General features: G+C 47.4%; 1 protein-coding gene across 10 annotated transcripts in view; it reads left to right on the top strand.

The window, feature by feature from the left end:
* NFE2L1 (NFE2 like bZIP transcription factor 1) overlaps positions 1–17,248 on the top strand; it is a 50,745-nt gene extending 33,497 nt beyond the window's left edge. For 7 of the 10 annotated variants that reach the window (XM_053263977.1, XM_053263978.1, XM_053263974.1 and 4 more), the window contains 4 exons: positions 9,804–10,019; positions 11,823–11,912; positions 12,482–12,643; positions 13,986–17,248. In XM_053263977.1, coding sequence (XP_053119952.1) covers positions 9,804–10,019; positions 11,823–11,912; positions 12,482–12,643; positions 13,986–15,299 — 1,782 coding nt within the window. In that variant the 3' untranslated portion in view covers positions 15,300–17,248. Of the gene's footprint in view, positions 1–51; positions 245–7,276; positions 7,502–9,040; positions 9,649–9,803; positions 10,020–11,822; positions 11,913–12,481; positions 12,644–13,985 lie in introns of those variants that run through there. The other 3 variants (XM_053263981.1, XM_053263984.1, XM_053263983.1) reach the window with 3 other exon arrangements.
* The last annotated feature ends 3,647 nt before the right edge of the window (positions 17,249–20,895 follow it).

Below are 20,895 nucleotides of genomic sequence, written 5' to 3'. Positions count from 1 at the left end.
CATCTCAAATTTATTATTAAATTGTTAAATTTGTCATTCTATGTGGAACAGAGCTGAAGTTTTGCTCATTGGACTACGTACGTGTGAGTGTGTGTGTTTGAGAGAGAGAAGGAACTCACAACAACTGGGTTCCTTACCCAACATGTTCTGCCACCCCTGCCAGGCTATAATCTCCGACGGCCTCCTTACCTACTTCCAAATGTTGTCAGCACTTGCTTCTCAATCAAGCCTGCCCTGGAATGAGGTACAGCTAGAACTGCCCTTTGCTTATCATGATCCTATCAACCCCTGTTTGGTATAGGAAGGAAACTTTGCTCAGAGTAAATGTACTGTCAATCAATACTTTATTACAGTCACAGACCAGCAATGGGGTTGATGTGTTTTAAGTGCTCTTCCTTCTTTCACTTGCCATTCTTCCTAGTTGTATGTTTTGTTTTTTGTTTGTTTTTGTTCCTGCACACGCTTGAATTTGTGGCCTCCTGGTCTTGCCTGTCCCTAGATCTGATTCCATCAGATTTGCTCTTACAAGATTGCTCTTGATCCTTCTCACGTCCTGGCAAGCCTCTGTTTGCCCAATCCTTTTTGGTCACTGTAGAGCAGACTGTACGTGACCAAGAGAGTACTGGGCAGCTGTAGCTTCCCCAAGCTGTCTCCTAATCAGTGCTTTTCCTCTCTGGCAAGGAGTGGGAATCAGGCGATTATGAGGGAGGTTTCTATTTAGGAGACAGATGCCTGCTGCTGCTCTTATATATCTTCTCAAGGTTCCAGTTGGCAATGCTTGTAGGGGTTACAGGGTTTGCCCTGGGTATCTTTTGGTGTTTTTCCTACCTTATGGTGCTATAGGTTGAGTGCTATAGGCAGCTTGATCTTCTGGAAAGACTTTTTCTCTGGATTATGGTGTCCTTGTAATATTTCCACAACAAGAAGATAAAAATAAATGCTCAGCTCAGGCAACATGTGATGAGAGCTGCCAGAGTTCGTATTATCCCACTGTGACCCACCTCCACCCTGTCACCCTGTTTGGCAGCACACTGAGATCTCCTTGCTGTGTTTCCCCCCCATTCCTCAGTGCGGTAGGGGGGAATTGTCCCTTCGGCAATGACTGTAAACACGGCCCTGCATTCTGTTTCCCTCAGACCTTAAGAGGTGAGAGGTGAAGGGAAGCATCCCCTCCCCTCCCCTCCCCATGAGCGTTAGTGGAGTTTACAGGAACTATTCTAGTATGTGGAGAGAGATTTGCTGGCTGAAGCCAGGCTATTGGCCTTCCTGCTGAACCTGGAAGAGTTGTTCTAACACGGCTGGGCTGTTCAGAACAGACTTATATAAAACAGGCAATGCAAAACAGAGGTGAGATCTCAAAAATGCCAAGCAGCATTCTTACCAGGATTCCAAGAGGCAGTAGGTTTCTTTAAAAGAGAACATTGCTCCTGAGGAAACCTGCTGTTGGCTGTTAGAATGCTGCTCGGTTTCACTGAATTGATGTTGCCCTTGCTTGTTTCGGGGCTTGACATCAAGGGTTGGTGCTGTCAGGCAGCTGTGAAGCTGCTCTGGCCTCAGGAGCCCACCTCAAACCCCAGTCTGCCTACACACTGGCAGCCATTGCTGCTTGCTCCTCTCTCTGGACTGCCTAAGTAGAATTGGGTCCCCTGGTGGGATCAGGCCCCATTCCCCTTCCTCCCATCCTTTGTTACATGTGCTGTCCCCTGATGGTGGGTTCTCTTCCTTCCCCTCTTCCCCGTCGGGGAAGCAGAGGTTGGGTGGCAGCAACTGCTGCTTGCTACTGCTACCATTTGCCTGCCTACCACCAAGCAAGTGCGGATGGCAGCTGGTGGCACATGTTGCCACTGCTCACCTGCCCTCCTCCATGCATGGCAGAATGGGCAGGATGCCTCTTTGTCTTAAGGAGGCTATTATTAGACCTTATTTGAAGAAACCTGCATTGGATCCCTCAGAGTTGGCTAATTACAGACCTGTTTCCAATCTTTCAGGGTTGGGCAGGGTGACTGAGTGGGTGGTGGCCTCTCAGCTCTAGGCAGTTTTGGATAATACAGATTATTTAGACCCATTTCAACCTGGCTTTTGTGCGGGCTATAGGACTGACTTGGTCAGCCTGATGTATGATCTCCAATTGGCTACTGACAGAGGGAATGTGACTCTGCTGATCCTTTTGGATCTCTCAGCAGCTTTCAATACCATTGACCATTGTATCCTTCTGGGTCACCTGAGGGAGGGTGGGATTGGGTGGCACTGTTTTACAGTGGTTCCGTTCCTACCTCTCTGGTAGATTTCAGATGGTGTTGCTTGGCGACTGCTGTTCTGCAAAGTGAGAACTAAACTCTGGAGTTCCATAAAGCTCTATACTGTCGTCAATGCTCCTTAACATCTACATGAAACTGCTGGGAGAGATCATCAGGAGGTTTGGTGCAGGGTGTTATCAATATGCTGATGACACCCAGATCTACTTCTCCATGTCAACCACAGAGATACTGACTATGAGGGATGGTTTCGATCTGTCTGTTCTGGATGGGGTTACACTCCCCGTGAAAGATCAGGTACGTAGCTTTAGAGTACTCCTAGATCCGAATCTCTCCCTGGTTTCTCAGACTGAGGCAGTGGCCAGGAGTGCTTTTTATCAGCTTTGGCTGATATGTCAGCTACACACATTTCTGGAGGTAAATGACCTTAAAATAGTGGTGAGTATTCTGGTACCCTCCAGGCTTGACTACTGTAATGCCCTCTACATGGGGCTGCCTTTGTACATAGACAATTGGTACAGAATGCAGCAGCCAGACTAGTCTCTGGGAGAACCCGAAGGGACCATATAACACCGATTTTAAAATAATTGCACTGGCTACCAATGTGTTTCTGAGCAAAATACAAAGTGTTGTTTATTACCTTTAATGGCTTGGGTCTAGGGTACTTAAGAGAGCACCTTCTTTGTCATAAACCCTGCTACCTATTAAGATCATATGGGGAGGTCCAGTTACAGTTGTCACCCAGCTTGTTTTGTGGTGACTCAGGACTGGGCCTTCTCTGTGGCTGCCCCAGGGCTTTGGAATGCAAATGGAGATGCAAAATAAGAGCATCTCCATCTCTGATTGCTTTTAGAAAGACCCTCAAGAGACACCTGTTTTCTCTGGCTTTTAACTGAAATTAATTTTAAACTATTAAAATTGTTTTAACTCTTTTATTCTGTGAAATTGTTCTGTTTTTATTGTTTTATATTTGTCTTAAATTGTTTACACCGCCTAAAGATACTCATAACAGGCAGCATATAAATCGCCACCCGCCCATTCAGGTGGGCAACTGGCTGCAAGCAGCAGTTGCTGCAGCCTGAGGGAAAGGGAGCCATTGCTTGTGGCAGCAGCATGTCTAATTGGAGGAGGTTTGGAGGGTCCAATTGGACTGCTGCAGCTCTCTGTCTTATGGCCTATCCTGGCCCACGAATCAAGGTGAGCTGCAGTGCTGACAGATATATTGTATGCATCTACATCTCCCTATCTTAGTTTGTGGCTGCATGTCACAAGTTTTCCTTTCATGCTGACAACTTCTGTGTAGGAAAAACCATGTTAAGTAATAACATAAGATTAATATGCACGTCTGTTTTGCTACATGTCACATACTGGTTGGGACTGTGGTCAGTGCAGGATAAAGGATCCTGAGTAGGGGTTAACAGAGTCAGCCTCTGAGGAGACAGGCATTAGGTGATGACAAGTGCCGGATAGGCTTGTGATCCAGGAACAGGTGAAGCCAGCTTCTGGGCAGGCAGTCTGAATGGGTGAGGAGTTGGGTTGGGTGAGGAGCAGACAAGGCAAGGATGGAGAACATGTTGTCAGGACAGCTTGACCTATGCTGTGTATGTATGTGAAACTAAGCACTGCTCATAGAAGAAACACTCCCCACAAACCTTTGACCCATCTGTTCTTTCTACCCCTTTCTTGATGGTGCAACCAACACACTTTCCCCATTCCTAGGGAACTGCGGCTGTCCTTAAATCTAACCCTTGTATGCATTTTCTTAAACTCTATAACCTCGCCTCATTTGTGTGATAAGTGGGCTCTTTGTAACTTCTGCAGGTGAATTGTTGAGGATGGATTACAGGTTTAGCATTGAGTTAGCATTGTCCTCCTGACAGGAAAAGGGTTGCAATACTTGAGGTGAGTGACATATGTTTGGTAAGTTGGTCTTCTCTGCATTAGTTTTGCTCTCAGTAGTTTGCATTCTTTCTCTGTGTCTATACACTACAGACTGCCCGGAGCCATTTGGAAAGGGCAGATTATATGTCTATATAAATGCTTTCTCCCCTTGTCCTCCCTGCAACCCTTGTTGGAGTTGGTTTTTCTGATGATGAATGTAGTTCTTGTTCTCCTTGAAATGGCCAGCCCAGAAGGTGGGCAGCCTGTATTGAATGGTAAGCCTGAGTGCTTTAAATAGCACCTGGACACAAATTGCTTTGAAAAAGGGATGAGTCTCATTAAGCAGATAGACAAAACGGTCTACATATAACAACTGGCTATCTGCCTGGATACCAGAGGTTTGCCTGTGCTCACTATCAGTGTGATGGTTTGTATTTGGATGTGGAAGGCCAGGGACTTTTCCAACATCTTCATAGCAAATTTTGAAGCAAGTGATGTAACATAGTTCTTAGCTACTGCTGTCAGTCTTTGCTCTTCTCCTGTAGCCTTTTGAGCAATGCTGTGAAGGATTGCCTTCATATTTGAAAAGTGGTATGTAAGAAGTAGTAGTAGTAGTTTAATTTGTGATGCATGATGTACCAAGATGGAACTCTGGAACCTGCTTAGTATCAACCTCTTGCTTATGGTGGCATTCTGATATGTTTAAACTCTTGCATTTTTCCACATCGTCTTTCACTGATGTTCATTCCAGGTAGCTACATAGCAGGATGCCAAACTTACTATTATCCTACTTTTCTCCCAAGTGTGTGTGCCTATCGCTCTTCCAACTTTCTGTTGCCAGTTTGCAATAATCTTATGTGGTGAGACTTGAGAGTCTGATGGGAAACAGATGACACCTTTCCTGCAAGGTCAGCAGTTATACCATACAGAAATTTGGTATTCTCTACTTTCTATTAAGGCTCTCTGCTGTCAACTAAAAATACTGGTTTATTTTCTGTGCAGTGCCCTGCTGATTCAAGAACAGGGTGTGCGTGCAGTATAACAGCCAATCCTCACTGTTGGCAAAGGTGGAGAAGCCCTGTGCCTACTAAGGATTGTCTCCTTGCTGTAGTGATGCTTCTCTCATCAGTCACAATGGAAAAAGTGACTCTACAGTGAGGATGCAATCTTTAGTAGCCATCTTGCCAGCTTAGTAGCCTCTCGATGTTTGCTAGCAGCACAGAACCAGCACACATGTACCACTCTTGGATCAGCAGGGCGCTTCACAAAATGTGAGCCATTGAACCAAGCTAAGATTTTGGGAGATTATTTTTGTTTGCAGTGGTGGTGCAATGCCTGGTAAAATCACATTTCCCCTCTTCCTTTTGCTACAATTAGATAATTAGGTAAATTTGCTTCATGTGTTTAAGGTGCCATTTTTGGTGCAGAGTGACTTGTCTACAAAGAGTATTCAGAAGCCTAAGAACTTTATGGGGTCAGTCCAACTCTTCTTCACCCCCCTGCCCATAATGAGGTGAATTAAAAGCTAAGCAAGTGAAATACTTGGTATTACTGCCATATGTTTACATACGTTTGAGCAGATGAACATGCCTGTTCTGCTCTATACAGCTTCTGATTTGACCAGCAGTTGCTCTCCTGCTTTTGTGCCCATTCCATCCCAGTTACAGAAGGAGCATAGGAAGCTGCCATATACTGAGTCAGACCATAGGTCCATCTAGCTCAGTATTGTCCAAACAGACTGTGGCAGCGGCTTCTCCAAGGTTGCAGACAGGAATCTCTCTCAGCCCTATCTTGGAGATGCCAGGGAGAGAACGGAGTGGTTCCATCCACAATGGGAATATCTTACAGTGCTCACACATCATCCCATTCATCCTAACCAGGATGGAACCTGCTTAGCTAAGGGGACAAGTCATGCTTGCTACCACAAGACCAGCTCTCCTCTCCATAGTTAGTTCTCTTTGATTATGCTGCTACATTGCCATCTGCCAGAAAATTGTTTCCCCATTTCCCTATGATTCCTTGCATGTGTTTTTCTCTCCTCAACACTTAGGACAAGCCCATTTTTCTTTTGGAGGTTGAATGCTTGTGCCAACCGTAAGCAGTCCAAGTTGCTTATGAGAGGGGTGAAGTTGAATTTTGGAGTGGGGTGGGGCACAGTAGGGTGAGGCTGGGAGATTCTATTCTTCCATTTCTCTCCCCCCTTTCCTGAAGTTCTAAGTACAACTGAAATCTCAGTATGACAGCTGTTGGATCTGGAAAAAATCCTCCAACCCAGCCCTTCCAACCCTCCTACCCCTAATGGCAGGGGCTGGAAAACTCCTTCTGGGGTACCTTTTCACCTCCCGCCTGTGCACAGGATGCAAATCACTTTACCCAGCCTGGCCTGGAAAACCCTCTCCTTCCAGATTTCCTCCTGCTGCTGCCGCCTTAAAAAGTGGATGAAATCTGGGTCGATGGGGAAGAGGGAACTTCGGTAACCTCTAGGGACAAGAAAGAGAACAATTATCCTGGGCAAGGCTGCTGTTGTAGTGAGGTTGAAGGGATGTGTCGGGAAGCCCTCTCTCCGATGCTCCCCCTGCACCAACGCAGGCATCTCTGCCTGGCTTGGGTGGGGCATCTTGGCGTGGGAGCTTCTCAAGGAGACAGAGGCCCAAACGCTGCTGCTGCAGCTCCCAGGGCGACCTGGGCGGGGTGGAAGCGATGAGAAGCAATTGGCTCCCCCCTTCGCATCCTAAGTGACGCGTGCGAGGAGGAGCCCTGTCCCCGCATCCTCAGCAGGGACCTGAGGCATGGGATTGGCTCTTTCTGCAGCCTAGGTAACCAGCACAGGGCGGAGCCTGGCTCCCTCTGCATCCTCCGCGGTGACCTGGGGGAGGGGATTGGCTCCGGCTGCAGCCTAGGTAACAGGCGCGCGCGCGTGTGGTGTGTGTGTGTGTGGAGCGGGGGTGGGGGGGAGGTGTTGTCTCAGTCTCGCTGCAGCCTCAACACGGCACATGGGGTGGGGATTCCATCTCTGCAGCTTGGGCATTGAGCAGGGGGTGGGGACTCGCCGGAACTCCTCTCTAAGCGACAAGCCGAGGAGAGCAGAGGATTGGATCTCATGCTGGGGAGGGGGGGGTGGAGGGAGGAGGGCTGGCTATAGCACAGCACCTGTGGGTCACATGCTGGAAAGGAGGGGGGCTTCCAAACATCTCGGGGGCAGCTCACAAGCCTGCCAAAAAAAGCGCAACTGCTAACTGAAACCAGAGATGTCTGTCCGGCACCCTGCTTGGGTCACCCAGCTCTGCCTGCCCGGAATTTGCGCTCTACATAGACCATGATCTGGGTGGACAGCTCTGGGAGCAGCAGCTGGGGACATGAGAAAGGTATCCCTTCCCTTTAACCCTTTTCTCACCCTGCCTGCTGCTTGCTTTGAGCTAGACCAGGCCCAATCTCTTTCCATGTATCTTAAGGAGCTGCAGTGGACGAAGGTGTGCAATACTTGATGAAGGGAGAGACTGGGAGAGAAGGGGAAAGTGGAGGGTGAGAGGAATGTCCTGACCCATCCATTCCTGAAGAAAACGTTTATCGTGCAAGATTGGAGTGTAGTGTGTCGAGTTCTTAATTTCTGGGGATACCTTGTGCTAATGTTATGGAAGGAATAGTGTGTTCCCACTGAAGAAAGGTGAAGGAAGATGGGCAGAGTTTTAATATAGACAGACTTGTGAAAAGAAACAGGCTGCTGAGATGCTGGAGTGGTGGTAGTGGAGAGTAAGGAAGCCTCTCAACTGTATGGGTACGCTGGTCCATTAGACCATGGGTAGTGCAGCTTGCAGAGATGGGTACCTCAATAATCAGGCCGTGGAGGGAGGGTTTTTGCTCCCTCCATCACATCACCCCAAGACATAAGCAAGCTAATGTAGGTAGCATAAGATATTCATCTTGTCCCTCACTTTAATGGGTATTTTTTGGTGATGAGGGATAGGCTGCAGGGCAACGGGGGAATGGCCAAGTGCTCCTTTGTTGAGACATCCATCTGGATCAGATGCTCCGAGGAGGAAGGCGGTGGAGGTGGGGAAAGATGTCTGAAGCCATTAGGGTGAATACCAAAATGTGTGTTTGCAGGGAGGGGAGAGAAATGGGCTACAGAAAGAAGGGGAGGTGGCACCAATGTGTTTCTTGATCAGTTAGGCCCTGGATAACACATGGATCTTCTGGGGTGGGGATGCTGAGGGTCCAGAGGAGCTAGCAGTGGCGGAAGAGACTAAAGCAGTCCTGAGAGATTTGACCTGAGTGAGGGCTACACTGGGGTTTGGTAGGGTAGAAGTGTGTTACCTTGGGTCAGAGACAGCTGGACCACCCAAATGCTCCAAGGTGATGGTGAAGGGAGCAGGAAAACTGATCATGGAGTTCTGATGTGTGTTCTGTAGCACTATAGTGTTCTGAAATAGGGGAGCACTTCATGCCTGGAGAAAGAGTTAGCAACTTAAAACAGGTACATCTGGTGTCCCACATTCTGGGTCCCTTTGCTGCCTATGTTTGATGCAGGGTAGGATGATACTTTGGAGAAGGGAGAGCATTGGTTTTCTGTGAGAACTGGGGAAGCGAAGGGGTGGAGTCCTAAGTATAGGCCGCTGACAGTCCGAATGCAGGATTGCTTGTAACGTGAAAAGAACCTCTGCCTGTGCCACGGGGCGGGGAGGCATCACTGCATGGTTGGCAGTTCCAGGGCTGGGCTTGGACGAAAGGAACACACTCCTGCATTGCGCGAATAAATATCGTCTGCCTCTGGGGGTGGGTGAGGGTGGATCAGCTTTGGGAGAGGCCTGTCCTGCAGGATGTTGTACGGGGGGAGGGGCTGTCGGAAGAGTGGGGCTGGCATTCCAAAGGAAAGAACGTGTCTGGAGCGGGGTGGGGGTGATCGCTGCTTTGCGGTTGGGAGAAGGCAGACCAGACCGCTTAGGGTGTGTTCAGCGGGGTGAGAGCTTTCAGTTTGGAGGACTGGGTTAAGCAGGCGGCTCTGCTGTCTGGAGCGGAGGGAGCTGGCAAGGCATAGCACGCATGGCAAGCCGGGTTCTCGAGTTGCATCAGGTGGCTGAAAATGCAGAGATTCCCCACCCCTTTATGCAAATACCCAGAATGGCACCACAGGCTGATGCAAGCCCGCTATGGAGCAGCAATCCAGAATAACAATTGGCCCTCGCTTGCTCGCTCGAGCTCGCTCCCTCCCTCGCCCAGCCAGCCAGCCGCCGTCTGAGCTGTTAAAGCTGCAGACTCCCTCCTGCCTGGACAGAGAGAGCACTGCTGCGTAGCATGGGCAGTGAGGAGGAGACAGCTTGGTTGCTGTTCATGGAGTTCCTGGTCTGTGCCCCGGAGCAGCCTCTTTGCAGAGCCGCTCTTGGCCAGCTCCCAGTGCAGAATGGCTGTAGGTGGGGGGAAGGGGTCTGGAGCCCCAAGACAGTGTGGGCGGTCCGGAAAAGAAGCCGGAGAGGTGGGGCTGAGCCCCATTCAGAAGGAAGGACAGCCCTTGGAGGTGAGTAGGGTCAGGTGGTGGTCTGGGCTGTACTTCACAGAGAGGCTGAAGCTGTCTTGGGTGGAGGTGTTTCTGCTATGGGCTTTGCAGGGGGGTGAAGTGTCGAGTGTTGAAAATAAGTCTTCCCCCCCACTTTCTCCCTCCTCCCCCCTTAGGACATTGATTTAATTGACATCCTTTGGAGACAGGATATCGACCTTGGAGCTGGGCGTGAGATTTTTGACTATAGCCACCGCCAGAAGGACAACGAAGTGGACAAAGAACCGAGTAATGGGCAGGAGTGTGGGGATGGCTGGAGGAGCAGAGGGGGCGACGCCGCTGACAGGGCCTTGCTAGTGGATGGCGAAACAGGGGAGAGCTTCCCTGCACAGGTAAAACATGCTCCTGGTGGACTAAGAATGCTTTCTTTTCCAGCATGATGGGGTTGGCCTCCATAACAGTCCAATAGATAAGAGGGGGGAAATCTCCCTTTGCCTCTGATTGGCTGCATGCTTGGGTAGGCCTTGAAGCGAAACATTCTTGTCTCAAGGGGAAAAGTGAGGGCAGGCTGTGATGCTGGAGAACGTCCTCGCTTCTTAAGCCAAGTACAAACGCAGCCCTAAAGAGAATTGGCCCTGAAACAGTGTTGCTGTTCCTGTCCAGAAAGCAAGCAGGGCTTCTTCCCTCTGCTACTGCATTTAGGTACATTGATGTTTGGTTGCATTTGGGTGCCTCTGCTAAAGGCATTGGTCTGTGTTCTCTTGTCTCCTGCTTACACACCCCTTCATATCCTTGCTGCTTATAGGAACATAGAAGGCTGCCTTCTACTGAGTCCGACCACTGGTTCATCTAGCTCAGTATTGTCTGCCCTGACTGGCAGCAGCTCTTGAAGGTTTCAGGCAGGAGTCTTGCCCAGCCCTAACTGGAGATTGTCAGGGATTGAACCTTGGACCTTCGAAGTGCAAAGCAGATGCTCTGTCACTGAGCTATGGCCTCATCTTGAGTTTCTCGCCACTATGCACTGGTCTTTCCAGGGTCCTGGTTTCTTCATATCTCCTTTCTTTGAGAATCAGGCTGCCTCCCATGCCTTGATTGCCAGTTGCTTTTAAGTCTGTTCTACTTATCAGGGTTTCTTTATTATGACTTTTTGTTATATTAGCATCCCCTTTGTATTTAATCCACCTTGAGCCTTCAGAATAGCCTGTGGTAACTTATCAGAACAAATGAATATGATCTTGATTCACTGGGTGGCTTTGAGAGCAGCAGCAGCAGTTGGGGCTGATGAGTCTCCAGACCCTCTTCAACCAGCTGCTGCGGTTCCCTATAATACTGTGTGTGGTGGTTGCCAGCATCCCAGCCCTTGCAAGGAAAGTGACTGGCTTGGGACAGGTTTAGGGTGTGGACAGGCCCACCTCATATTAACACTGCTGTTAAGCCATTCTTGTGGAAGCTGCCACTAAAAACGGTGCTCTTCTTGTGGACAGCAGCCAATTCTGCACCAAGAGAATTCTCATCTGAGTAAATGCTGCCTATATGTGGTGCTGTATCTTGATTATAGCTTTTGATTTGAACTGGGATAAAATAGAGGGGGCATCAGACAACTAGGTGTAATGGGACATGGAGTGTGGAACAGGGACGAGATGTTCGAATCCCTGTCAGACCCCTACTGGTTGTTGAGATGAGCTATTACAAATGGTGCCACTTGGCCAGGTCTGTTTGGTATTGAGCAGAAAGTCCTTCTCTTGGGCCATGAATTGGACTAGATCATTGCTTTCTAACTGGTGGGTCATGGCTCACAACTGGGTTTGTACCTCAGTCTAAGGTTAGCAGGTCTGCAGGTTAGCATTAATGCCTTTTTTAAATTGAGAAGAAAATAGGGGGAGAGATAGATGGGCATTTTATAGTTAATAAAAAATTACATTGAGTTCCTGTTGCAGGTTGGGGCTAATGGTGATCTTGGGTTTGAAAAAGTTGAAGGTCAGTGGTATAGATCAGGGATTCTCAATACTGGTTCTCCAGATGTTATTGGACTTCAACTCCCATAAGCCCCCTCCCCAGTGGCCTTTGGTTGGGGATTATGGGAGGTAAAGTCCAATAACATCTGGGGACCCAAAGTTGAGAATCTCTGGTCTAGATGACCTTCATGAGCAGCCTTAGGTGAAATAACAGCTGTTGAATTCTTTGTCCCCTTCCAGGTGCCTGGTGTGGAGGACCAGACAGCCTTGTCCTTGGAAGAGTGCCTTAGGCTGCTGGAGGCCACATTTCCCTTTGGGGAGAATTCGGAGGTAGGTGTGTGTGTGTGGCGGGCCCTGGAAAAAGGGAAGATTGACTACTTGGCATTGCCACCATTTGTCCCTTCTGTAAAAATGTACAGTTTATACATGGACTTTGACAATCTTTCATCTTATGTCCTTGCAATAACCTTGTAAGGTAGGTTAGGCTTTGGGATGAGGAAATTTCTAAAGCCAACCAGCGAGCTGATCCTGGGTCGGCCACAGCACAACCTAGGGCTCTATTTGCCGTACAGTGCTGGCGTTTGCAAGCTTTGCAAAGGAAGCCTTTCCAAATCAAGAAAGAAGCTTGATCTTGTTCCAGGCATGGGGCCAGGTAGATTAACAGGAAAGGGAGGTAACCAGAGTGCTGCCTTCTTACCCCCCCACCCCCGGCATGCTTTAAAGCCCCTTGTGTTTTGAATGCAGAGAACCTTGGAAACGGGGATGGCAGCCACAGGCTGAGCCAGAGACTCAGGTCGATCTATCAAAGCTAATGCAGAGAGAGGAGGGAGTGATGCGTTGCTGATCTGACCCCTCACAGTCTTGAGCCCAATGATAATTTAACTTTCCTTTGCTTTCAGTTTCCAGCTGCAGATGCCCCCAGCCTAACCGAAGCTGTGCCTAGTGAGAGTGGACCTTCTGTTGTCCCAGATGGGCTCCTGTCTCCTCTTCTGACTGAGACAGAGTTGCCCTTTGATCTGGAGCAGCAGTGGCAGGACCTCATGTCTATCATGGAAACGCAGGTGAGGAGAGCTGGCTTCTCTCGATATGTTGCCCTTTTCTGGGTCCCCTGCTGCTGCTTTTCTCTGTCGGGTTCTCCTTGTTTCTCTCCCTCTTGCTTGCACCTGCATCATGTAAGCCATGCAGGCCTAGGAGTGTTGTTCCAGCAATCCTTTTGCCTGTTAAAATGTTGGATCTTACTACATGTTTGATTGATTTGGGCCAAAGCTCAACCCATTCCCAACTTTGCTCCAGGCCTGGCAAATGTGAAGTCGACACATTTGAGACACATTTAGCTTGCTTTAAAAGATTACTCTCCCAGCTTCCACTAGCATCTTTCCTATAGCAAAAGACAGGAGTATAGAAAAGACTGCAGCTGCCCTACGAGTCATTTGTTGCCAGCGGGAAATAGAACTGCAGAGCTGGAAGGGCCCAAAAGGCCATCTAGTTCAGTCCTTTCCCCAGTGCCAACACACACACACACACACACACACACACACACACACACACACACACACACACACCCCGCCAGCAAAGTAAATCATTTTATATACCACGGCAGAATTTGTATATTCTCTATACTGCTGTGTACTCTCCTGTTTTCAGTACTAGAGAAAATGAGTTCTTGGAGCATTTCCCGTATATGGGAGAAACTTGTCCTCTCTTTCTATCTGGAACTTGACATATTTAGCCAAGCACTAGGTGGCTGGAAGGGGAAAAGAACTGGGCAGAATGCAGATACCCTGAATTGATATGGAAGTTAAAGTGTGCCATCAAGTTGATTTTGACTCCTGTTGTCCACAGAGCCCTGTGGTTGTCTTTGGTGGAATACAGGTGGGGTTTACCATTGCCGCCTCCTGCACAGTAGGAGATGATACCTTTCAGCATCTTCCTATATTGCTACGGCCCGATATAGGTGTTTCCCACAGTCTGGGAAACATACCAGCAGGGATTCGAACCAGCAACCTTCTCGTTAGTCAAGCATTTCCCTGCTGCAGTAACATAGCCTGAGTTGATAGTGTCCAGGCAGGCCTGGTTGTAGTTTTATCAGTAGATGGAGGGCAAGTGTCAGTCAGCATGTTGTTTTTAAATCAAAGAACAAGGTTTAGATTTTCTGACATGTTTGTACAATGGGACCCATGTCACAATTCCTTACTGCATTCAAGTGGAAGGGAAGCAAGTTCCATTGACTAATTTACTTAAGCTTCCAGAATGCTGTACTTGGAACATGAGGTGTTTGATTTTTTTGTGCTCTCTTTTGAGGCCACCTTTTGGGGCCTTGCTTTTTGGGCCTTTGTCTGAAGGAGGCGGATAGTCTAGGCAAAACGGCTCTTCTGGAGTCTGAAACATTTCTGTTCCTTTCAGGGTATGGAGGTGAACAGCACAGCAGCTACAGAAACCCTGTACAACAGCACAGGTGGAGACATCCTGACGGCCAACTTTAGCCTTGCCCCATCTACCCCCATCAACCAGAATGTCAGCCTGCATCAGGCGTCGCTGGGCGGCTGTACACAGGACTTCCCTTCCCTGTTCAGCTCTGAAATTGAGAGCCCCTCAGCGGCTGGCAGCTTGTTGCAGCTGGTTCCCGACAACTCCACTGGTTTCAACACCACATTTGGCTCTACCAACCTGAGTGGGATTTTCTTCCCTCCCCAACTAAATGGCACCGTGAATGAGACATCTGGGCCTGACCTACCAGATCCTCTTGGAGGTCTCCTGGATGAAGCCATGCTAGATGAGATTAGTTTGATGGACTTGGCTATTGAAGAAGGTTTCAACCCAGTGCAAGCCTCCCGTCTGGAGGAGGAGTTTGATTCAGACTCTGGGCTCTCCTTGGACTCTAGCCACAGCCCTGCTTCTCTCAGCAGCTCAGAAGCATCATCGTCATCATCCTCTTCAGCCTCTTCATCCTTTTCCGAGGAAGGTGCTGTAGGCTACAACTCAGACTCTGAAAATGTGGACTTTGAAGATGCAGAAGGGGCTGTTGGGTACCAGCCAGAGTACAATAAGTTCTGTCGCATGAGCTACCAGAACCCTTCTCAGTTGCATTATCTGCCTTACCTGGAGCATGTGGGTCACAACCACACCTACAATATGGCCCCCAGGACCTTAGACACCGATGAGCCCCAGCCAGCCAGCATGGGGAAGAAGAGTGCCAAGGATAAGCAGGCAGACTTCCTGGATAAGCAGATGAGCAGAGATGAGCACCGGGCCCGAGCCATGAAGATCCCTTTCCCCAATGAGAAAATCATCAACCTCCCTGTGGAGGAATTCAATGAACTCTTGTCCAAGTACCAATTGAGTGAGGCCCAGCTTAGTCTCATCAGGGACATCCGGAGGCGAGGTAAGAACAAGATGGCTGCCCAGAACTGCCGTAAGAGAAAGCTAGACACTATCCTCAACCTGGAACGGGATGTGGAGGACTTGCAGAGAGACAAGTCGAAGCTGCTCAGGGAGAAGGTGGAATTCCTCAGGTCCATCCGCCAGATGAAGCAAAAAGTGCAGAGCCTGTACCAGGAAGTGTTTGGCCGCTTGCGCGATGAGAATGGTCAGCCCTACTCCCCGAATCAGTATGCCCTACAGTATGCCAGCGATGGCAGCGTTATCCTAATACCACGTTCCCTTGCTGACCAGCAGGGCAGGCGGCAAGAGAGGAAACAGAAAGATAGAAGGAAGTGAGAGATGATGAATGTTGGCAGGAGAGTGCAAAACTCACTGAAACTACATCCTGGAGAAGGGCTGAGCCCCGAAGAATTTGAAGGAACTTTCAAGCCTTCTTATCCAATATATCTTCTCAAACCATGATAGCTGCCAGTCAGTGTATAGGAGCAGACTGCTGGGCAGGGGGCCTGCACGCCTTGAGGGGCAGAATGGCAAAGCATGTTGGGAAAGACCTGAGCCCCCCAGCAGCCTGAAACCCATTGTTGAACATTGGGGTGGGGGGGAAGGGGAACTAGCTGGCATAATGTTTGTTTGGGGAGGGGGGGGTTGAGTCTCAGCAGAGGGTAGAAAAGTTGAAATGTGTTAAGCTGGATTTATTATTATTTTTTAGATAAAAGGAAAAGAGGTTTAAGTGGACAGACTGAGCAAGCTTAAGAGAACATTTTTTTCTTTGAACTTCCAAAACTTGGATATTTCAGGTAGCTGGTTTTTTTCAGAACCAGTTTTGACATCGGTTCTGTGCAATTGGAAAATATAACCAAATCCCAGTTAGCCAATGTCCCTAGTTATGTATATGTGTGCAAATCCAGGTGGAACACACAAAATGGTATTTTATTTAGGGGATAAGAGCAAATATGTTTTAACCCTTTTCAGCTTGGGAGAAAATTTTTTACTAAAGGAGTTAAAAGTACAGTCTTTCTACTAGGACTTAAGCATCTGCCATAAATGGTGTGAAGGTAGGACTGGAAAGGGTTAATAGAACAAATATGGTGACACATCTTCCCACTACCCCTATCTTCACCAACTAAAAACTCACTAAGCATGTCACTGCCCACACCAAGAAGCCAGTATCATGCTGGGCCACCACCAAGATGCATTCAAACAAGATGGCGCACAGTAAACTGCATGCTATAATGCCATCTTTCCCACTGACTTGGAGACTTCTTTGAGTAAAAATGTGTGTGGGCCAGATGTGAAGCCTGCCCCCTCACCCAGTTGAGGCTTCAAAATGTGTGTTGGGGGTCTGGTATATGTGGTCACCACCACTTGGTCTACAGCACAATGGGTTTTGCTCCCATGAAGTGGGCATGTTGCATAGAGAGAATGAACATCTATGGAGAATCCCCATCTTAATGGGCACTCTTATTTTATTTTTTCCAGAGCACTGTGCTTCTGTGTCTTTCCCTGCCCCCCATGTAGGGCTGTAGGATGAATTCGTAGTACGCATGTAAGAAAGGGAGATGTTTCCCTCAGGTGATTTAAGGCTGCTGAAAGTTCTTTCTGACATAAAGAATTAACTGCGTGGTTCCACAGCTGGCTTCCCTTCTGTTCTTGGGTGTCATTCCAACTTCTTTCCCCTTCCTCCCCCCTTTAGAAAAAAAAATAAGGCGAAGGGTGAGGGTAGTGCCTTGAACACAGCTGGCCTCAAGCTCCGAGGCAATCCTCGAGGCTGTTAACTTGCAGTATAGCACAGCTGGGAGTATTACTGACCTTACCAGCAATTGAGCTAAATGGCTTTGGTTTTTCCCAGCCAGTCAGTCCTGTGTATGTGATGGTGTGTGCGGGTGTAGCACTGAAATGGGCATCCTTCAGAGGGTTGAAGGGGTATGAAGCACTGTTTGTGGTAGAGGGCAGACTTTGCAACCAGGTGTTCCACAATATTGTTTTCTCAAGGCCATGATTTATTGTAGGGGAAGACTAGAGTGGGTGGGAAGTGAACGAATGTTGAGTATCTTCCCATCTCTTGCTCCTGCGGTTCAACAGCATGAAACTTGAAGCACAAAACATGTTGGAGCTGCAGCTGGGTTGCTGAGTGGTTAGGATGTGGAGCCCTGATGTGTGCATGTGTTAATTTATTTTTTCCTTAAGAGATTTTATTTTGAATGGTTTCTATGACCTGTTGGGGAGAGGAGAGAAAGTGTGAGCGTGTGAGCACAGGACAAAAATAAAATGGCTTATTAACTATGTGTGCATTGTTTTGGTGTCTCTCTTTTAATGGAATTACCCAGCAGGCTAGAAACTAAAATGAAGATATTTTCTGCCTATTTTATCTTCAGCTTAACCCTCTCTCTTTCATGTCAGGTTGTAGGAGGAGTCTAAGATGTCATAATGGCTGTTGGCTTAGATAGCATTAATGTGTTATGTTTTGGGACTTTTGAATAACTGAATGAAGTTTTTATGTTCAGGTATTATACCTTTACCACTAGCTGGGTGTGGGAGAAGCACAAGGGAGGTCTATTGCCGTCCTGCCCTACTTGTTTCAAATAGCATGCTGGTCCTGGTGGGCCTTATCTAATCTAGCAAAGTAATGAAGTTCTTAAGACTTGCCAAGGCCATCCCATAAGATTCATGGCCAGAGATGTGAGTCTTCTAGGGAAGTTTGAGTTGGGAAACTTTCTCATGTAGATTTCTCTCGTGCATCAAACTCTCACTACTTTTTTCAAAAATTGCCACACAATGAAACTTTTGCAAAAGTTCAAGTAGTTGAACTGAAATGTTTGAGGGAAGATAACTAAAGACACTTCATGGGTTAAAGCTATGAGGAAACTTTTGCTGGAATACTCAATACATCAATAAACCATATGTACCTCCCTCGCCCACTTCCTAGGGATGATCACCTACAAAACATTAATTACAACTTTGAAATAGCTGAACATCTGGACTAGCATTGCATATGTGCAGCAGCACAAACTCCTGCACTGTTGCTCAAGGGACTATGCAGTAGTAGACTGGACCTTGCACTGCTGCATGTGTGCAATGCTAGTCTGGATGTTAGCCAATGACATTTTAGAAATGGAACATTTTCTACACCACATCTCTATTCTTGGTAAGATCCTACACATCTAAGTATGAATTAGATGTTTTGTGACTTACATACTAATATGTTGCAGAGAAATCTTTCAGTCGGTTTCCGGGTATTCACAAATTCTTGTGGGATGATCACCCATCCACTGCTTTATTTAACTGCATTGTGTGTGCTAATGGCACAGAGTGAAGGGAATGGAGAGCCACCCAACCTGTTACTATAGAAGGTGGGAGAGAGAGGCCTAGCTAGAGGCAGGAAAGAAAGGAACATTGGTACTCACCGTGAAGGTTTCTTCTGGCTGGTGTAGGAGAGGTCACCCAACATGGGTTACGTCCCTGTGCTCCAGGAGGCAGGAAATAGAATTAATTGAAGATCCTAATTGGGTGGATCCTCTGTTACTTGAACAGCTCTAGCTCAGGAAGACCAAAAAACAAGATAAAAATTTAGGGGGACAAAAGACTGAAGCATGAGGAAGGAGGACAAATATGCCCCTCGCTGGGCAGTAGATCCAGCCTACAAGAAAAAAACCCTGGGCAGGCCTTGGGTGACCTCTTCTGCACCAGCCAAAAGAAACCTTCACGATGAGTACCAATGTTTCCTTCTCAGCTGGTGTTGGTCACCCAACGTGGGACATACCATAGCACACAACCATGGGTGGGAACAATGCCTAGGCTGGATCTATTGTCTGGGAAGGACTCATTGCAGAGTAGGGGCTGAAGGGAAAGAAGAGAAAAACCTGAACACAAGAACAAACTGTAGCGAGTGTGTCTCTCTGGAGCAGAGGCAGGAAATGAGACTGAGGGGATCTGCCCACAGGTTGGTTTATTAGGATCTTCAATTTTATTTCCTGCCTCCTAGAGCACGTGGGGGATGTAACCCATGTTGGGTGACCACCTATACCAGCTGAGAAGTTATTTATTAAGGACAGATTTTTCACTATACAAACAAAGCCTTCTGCAAGAAGGTGCTTTTTCAAGTGAGTCTGAACTTGAACATGTTAAGTACATGGGCTGCTGATTTACCTGCGTCCTCAAATGTTATGCCTGGAACTGTGCATACTCAGGTGTCAAATGCTTCTGTAAAACATCCAGATTACATACTGAAAACCACATACATTTAGGGGTGCTTGTTTAATCAGCTGCAATTTATTTTGACTTTCATTAATCAGCTGTTTAAACATTGAATGGACAAAGGCAGTTGAGAGTTTGATGTCCAAGAAAGCAGACTGTAGGAAAGAAATTCATATCCATAACTAGATAGATGTGGCAAACTGTTGTAGCCCTACCAGGCGTGCTCAACTTTGCCCCCCCCTGCTGTTTTTGGACTACAACTCCCATAAGCCTCAGCCAGTGGCCAATTGCCAGGGATTATGGGAGTTGTAGGCTAACATGTGCAGGAGGGCCAAAGTTGAGCAGCCCTCCAAGCCTGCATGGAGGACAAAGGTTCCAAGAGAGGGAAAGAAAACACCCAAACCTTCTATTCTGCCCTAGATTGCTAAAAAGTTCTGAGCTAGGTCTTCATTAGTATATAGGGGGGTAAACAAGGTGGGAGAGGGGAGCTTTGGAAAAGATTCCTCCTCAAATCCCTGTCCTATATGGGGAACCTTTTTGATCTGGTCTCTGTCTCTTCTCCTGCCCTCCATAAGCAGTCTCTTCCACACCCCTGCCCGCCTAACACTTTCAGCAGCCTTTGGCTCCTGCTTTTTTTTTAGCTTAAAAAAAAAACCAAAAACTTTTCTGTATAACCAGAACATCCAAGAGTGTGCAGAAATCACTAACTGTCTAGGGGTGGCCTAGTTTTGTTGACCAAATAATAGATATGAAAGTACTAACTTCACCATTAGGAAGAATGAATGACAGTGGAATATAAAGTATGAAGTACTTTAATACCTTAATGCTATTATCTTACCACTGAAGTCCTACCCACTGTGGACTCTGAAAACCAATCTACATATTCTAGAAATAGCAGGTGGGGTGTGTGTGGGTTGGTTATTCTTCACATGCCTGCAGGGAATTGCATACTTGTGTGCAATCCCATACAGGAAGCTCATGGCTGTAGGGAACAGTGAGACTATTTTAAATTTATCACATGTAGGCTAACCATATGTCCAGACTCCATGAATGTATAAGTTAATATGCTGGGATGGCTAGGCCCATAGGCACTGACAAAAAATAGACGCCACTGCATCTTTGACGAGGCTCAAGGGATGCAGTAAGTAATCCAAATCTGGCAGCAGGAAAGTTGTTGAAATTCTACTTCCCTAATTTGGAGCCTAGCTACTGCCACCTGCCCTGGCCTGTTTAGTTAACATATATGCAAAATATCAAAGGCAGCATTCTATATATTACTGCATAATCAACAATTGCCCATTGCCCAAATTATGGTATTTATCCTTTCACCTAAAACTGGGACATCTTTATAAGCCTGCTAGCTTTCCTGTAACTTGCTTTCTAGTTGCAACTCCAAGGATCTAATTCTTGTACAAAGCCTAGTCTTCACCATCGTGGTTTGATTTGATTGTGCCGTTGAATTGGTGTCAACTCTTGGCAACCACAGAGCTATGTGGTTTTCTTGGCAGAATACAGGAGTGGTTTACCATTGCCTTCTCCTGCACAGTATGAGATGCCTTTCAGCACCTTCCTACAGGTGAAACTCGGAAAATTAGAATATCGTGCAAAAGTCCATTAATTTCAGTAATGCAAATTAAAAGGTGAAACTAATATATGAGACAAACGCATTATATGCAAAGCGAGATAAGTCAAGCCTTAATTTGTTATAATTGTGATGATCATGGCGTACAGCTCATGA

The sequence above is a fragment of the Hemicordylus capensis genome, chromosome 6 (assembly GCF_027244095.1).
Source record: "Hemicordylus capensis ecotype Gifberg chromosome 6, rHemCap1.1.pri, whole genome shotgun sequence".
Lineage (NCBI taxonomy): Eukaryota > Metazoa > Chordata > Lepidosauria > Squamata > Cordylidae > Hemicordylus > Hemicordylus capensis.
This window is presented reverse-complemented; position numbering and strand designations above follow the sequence as displayed.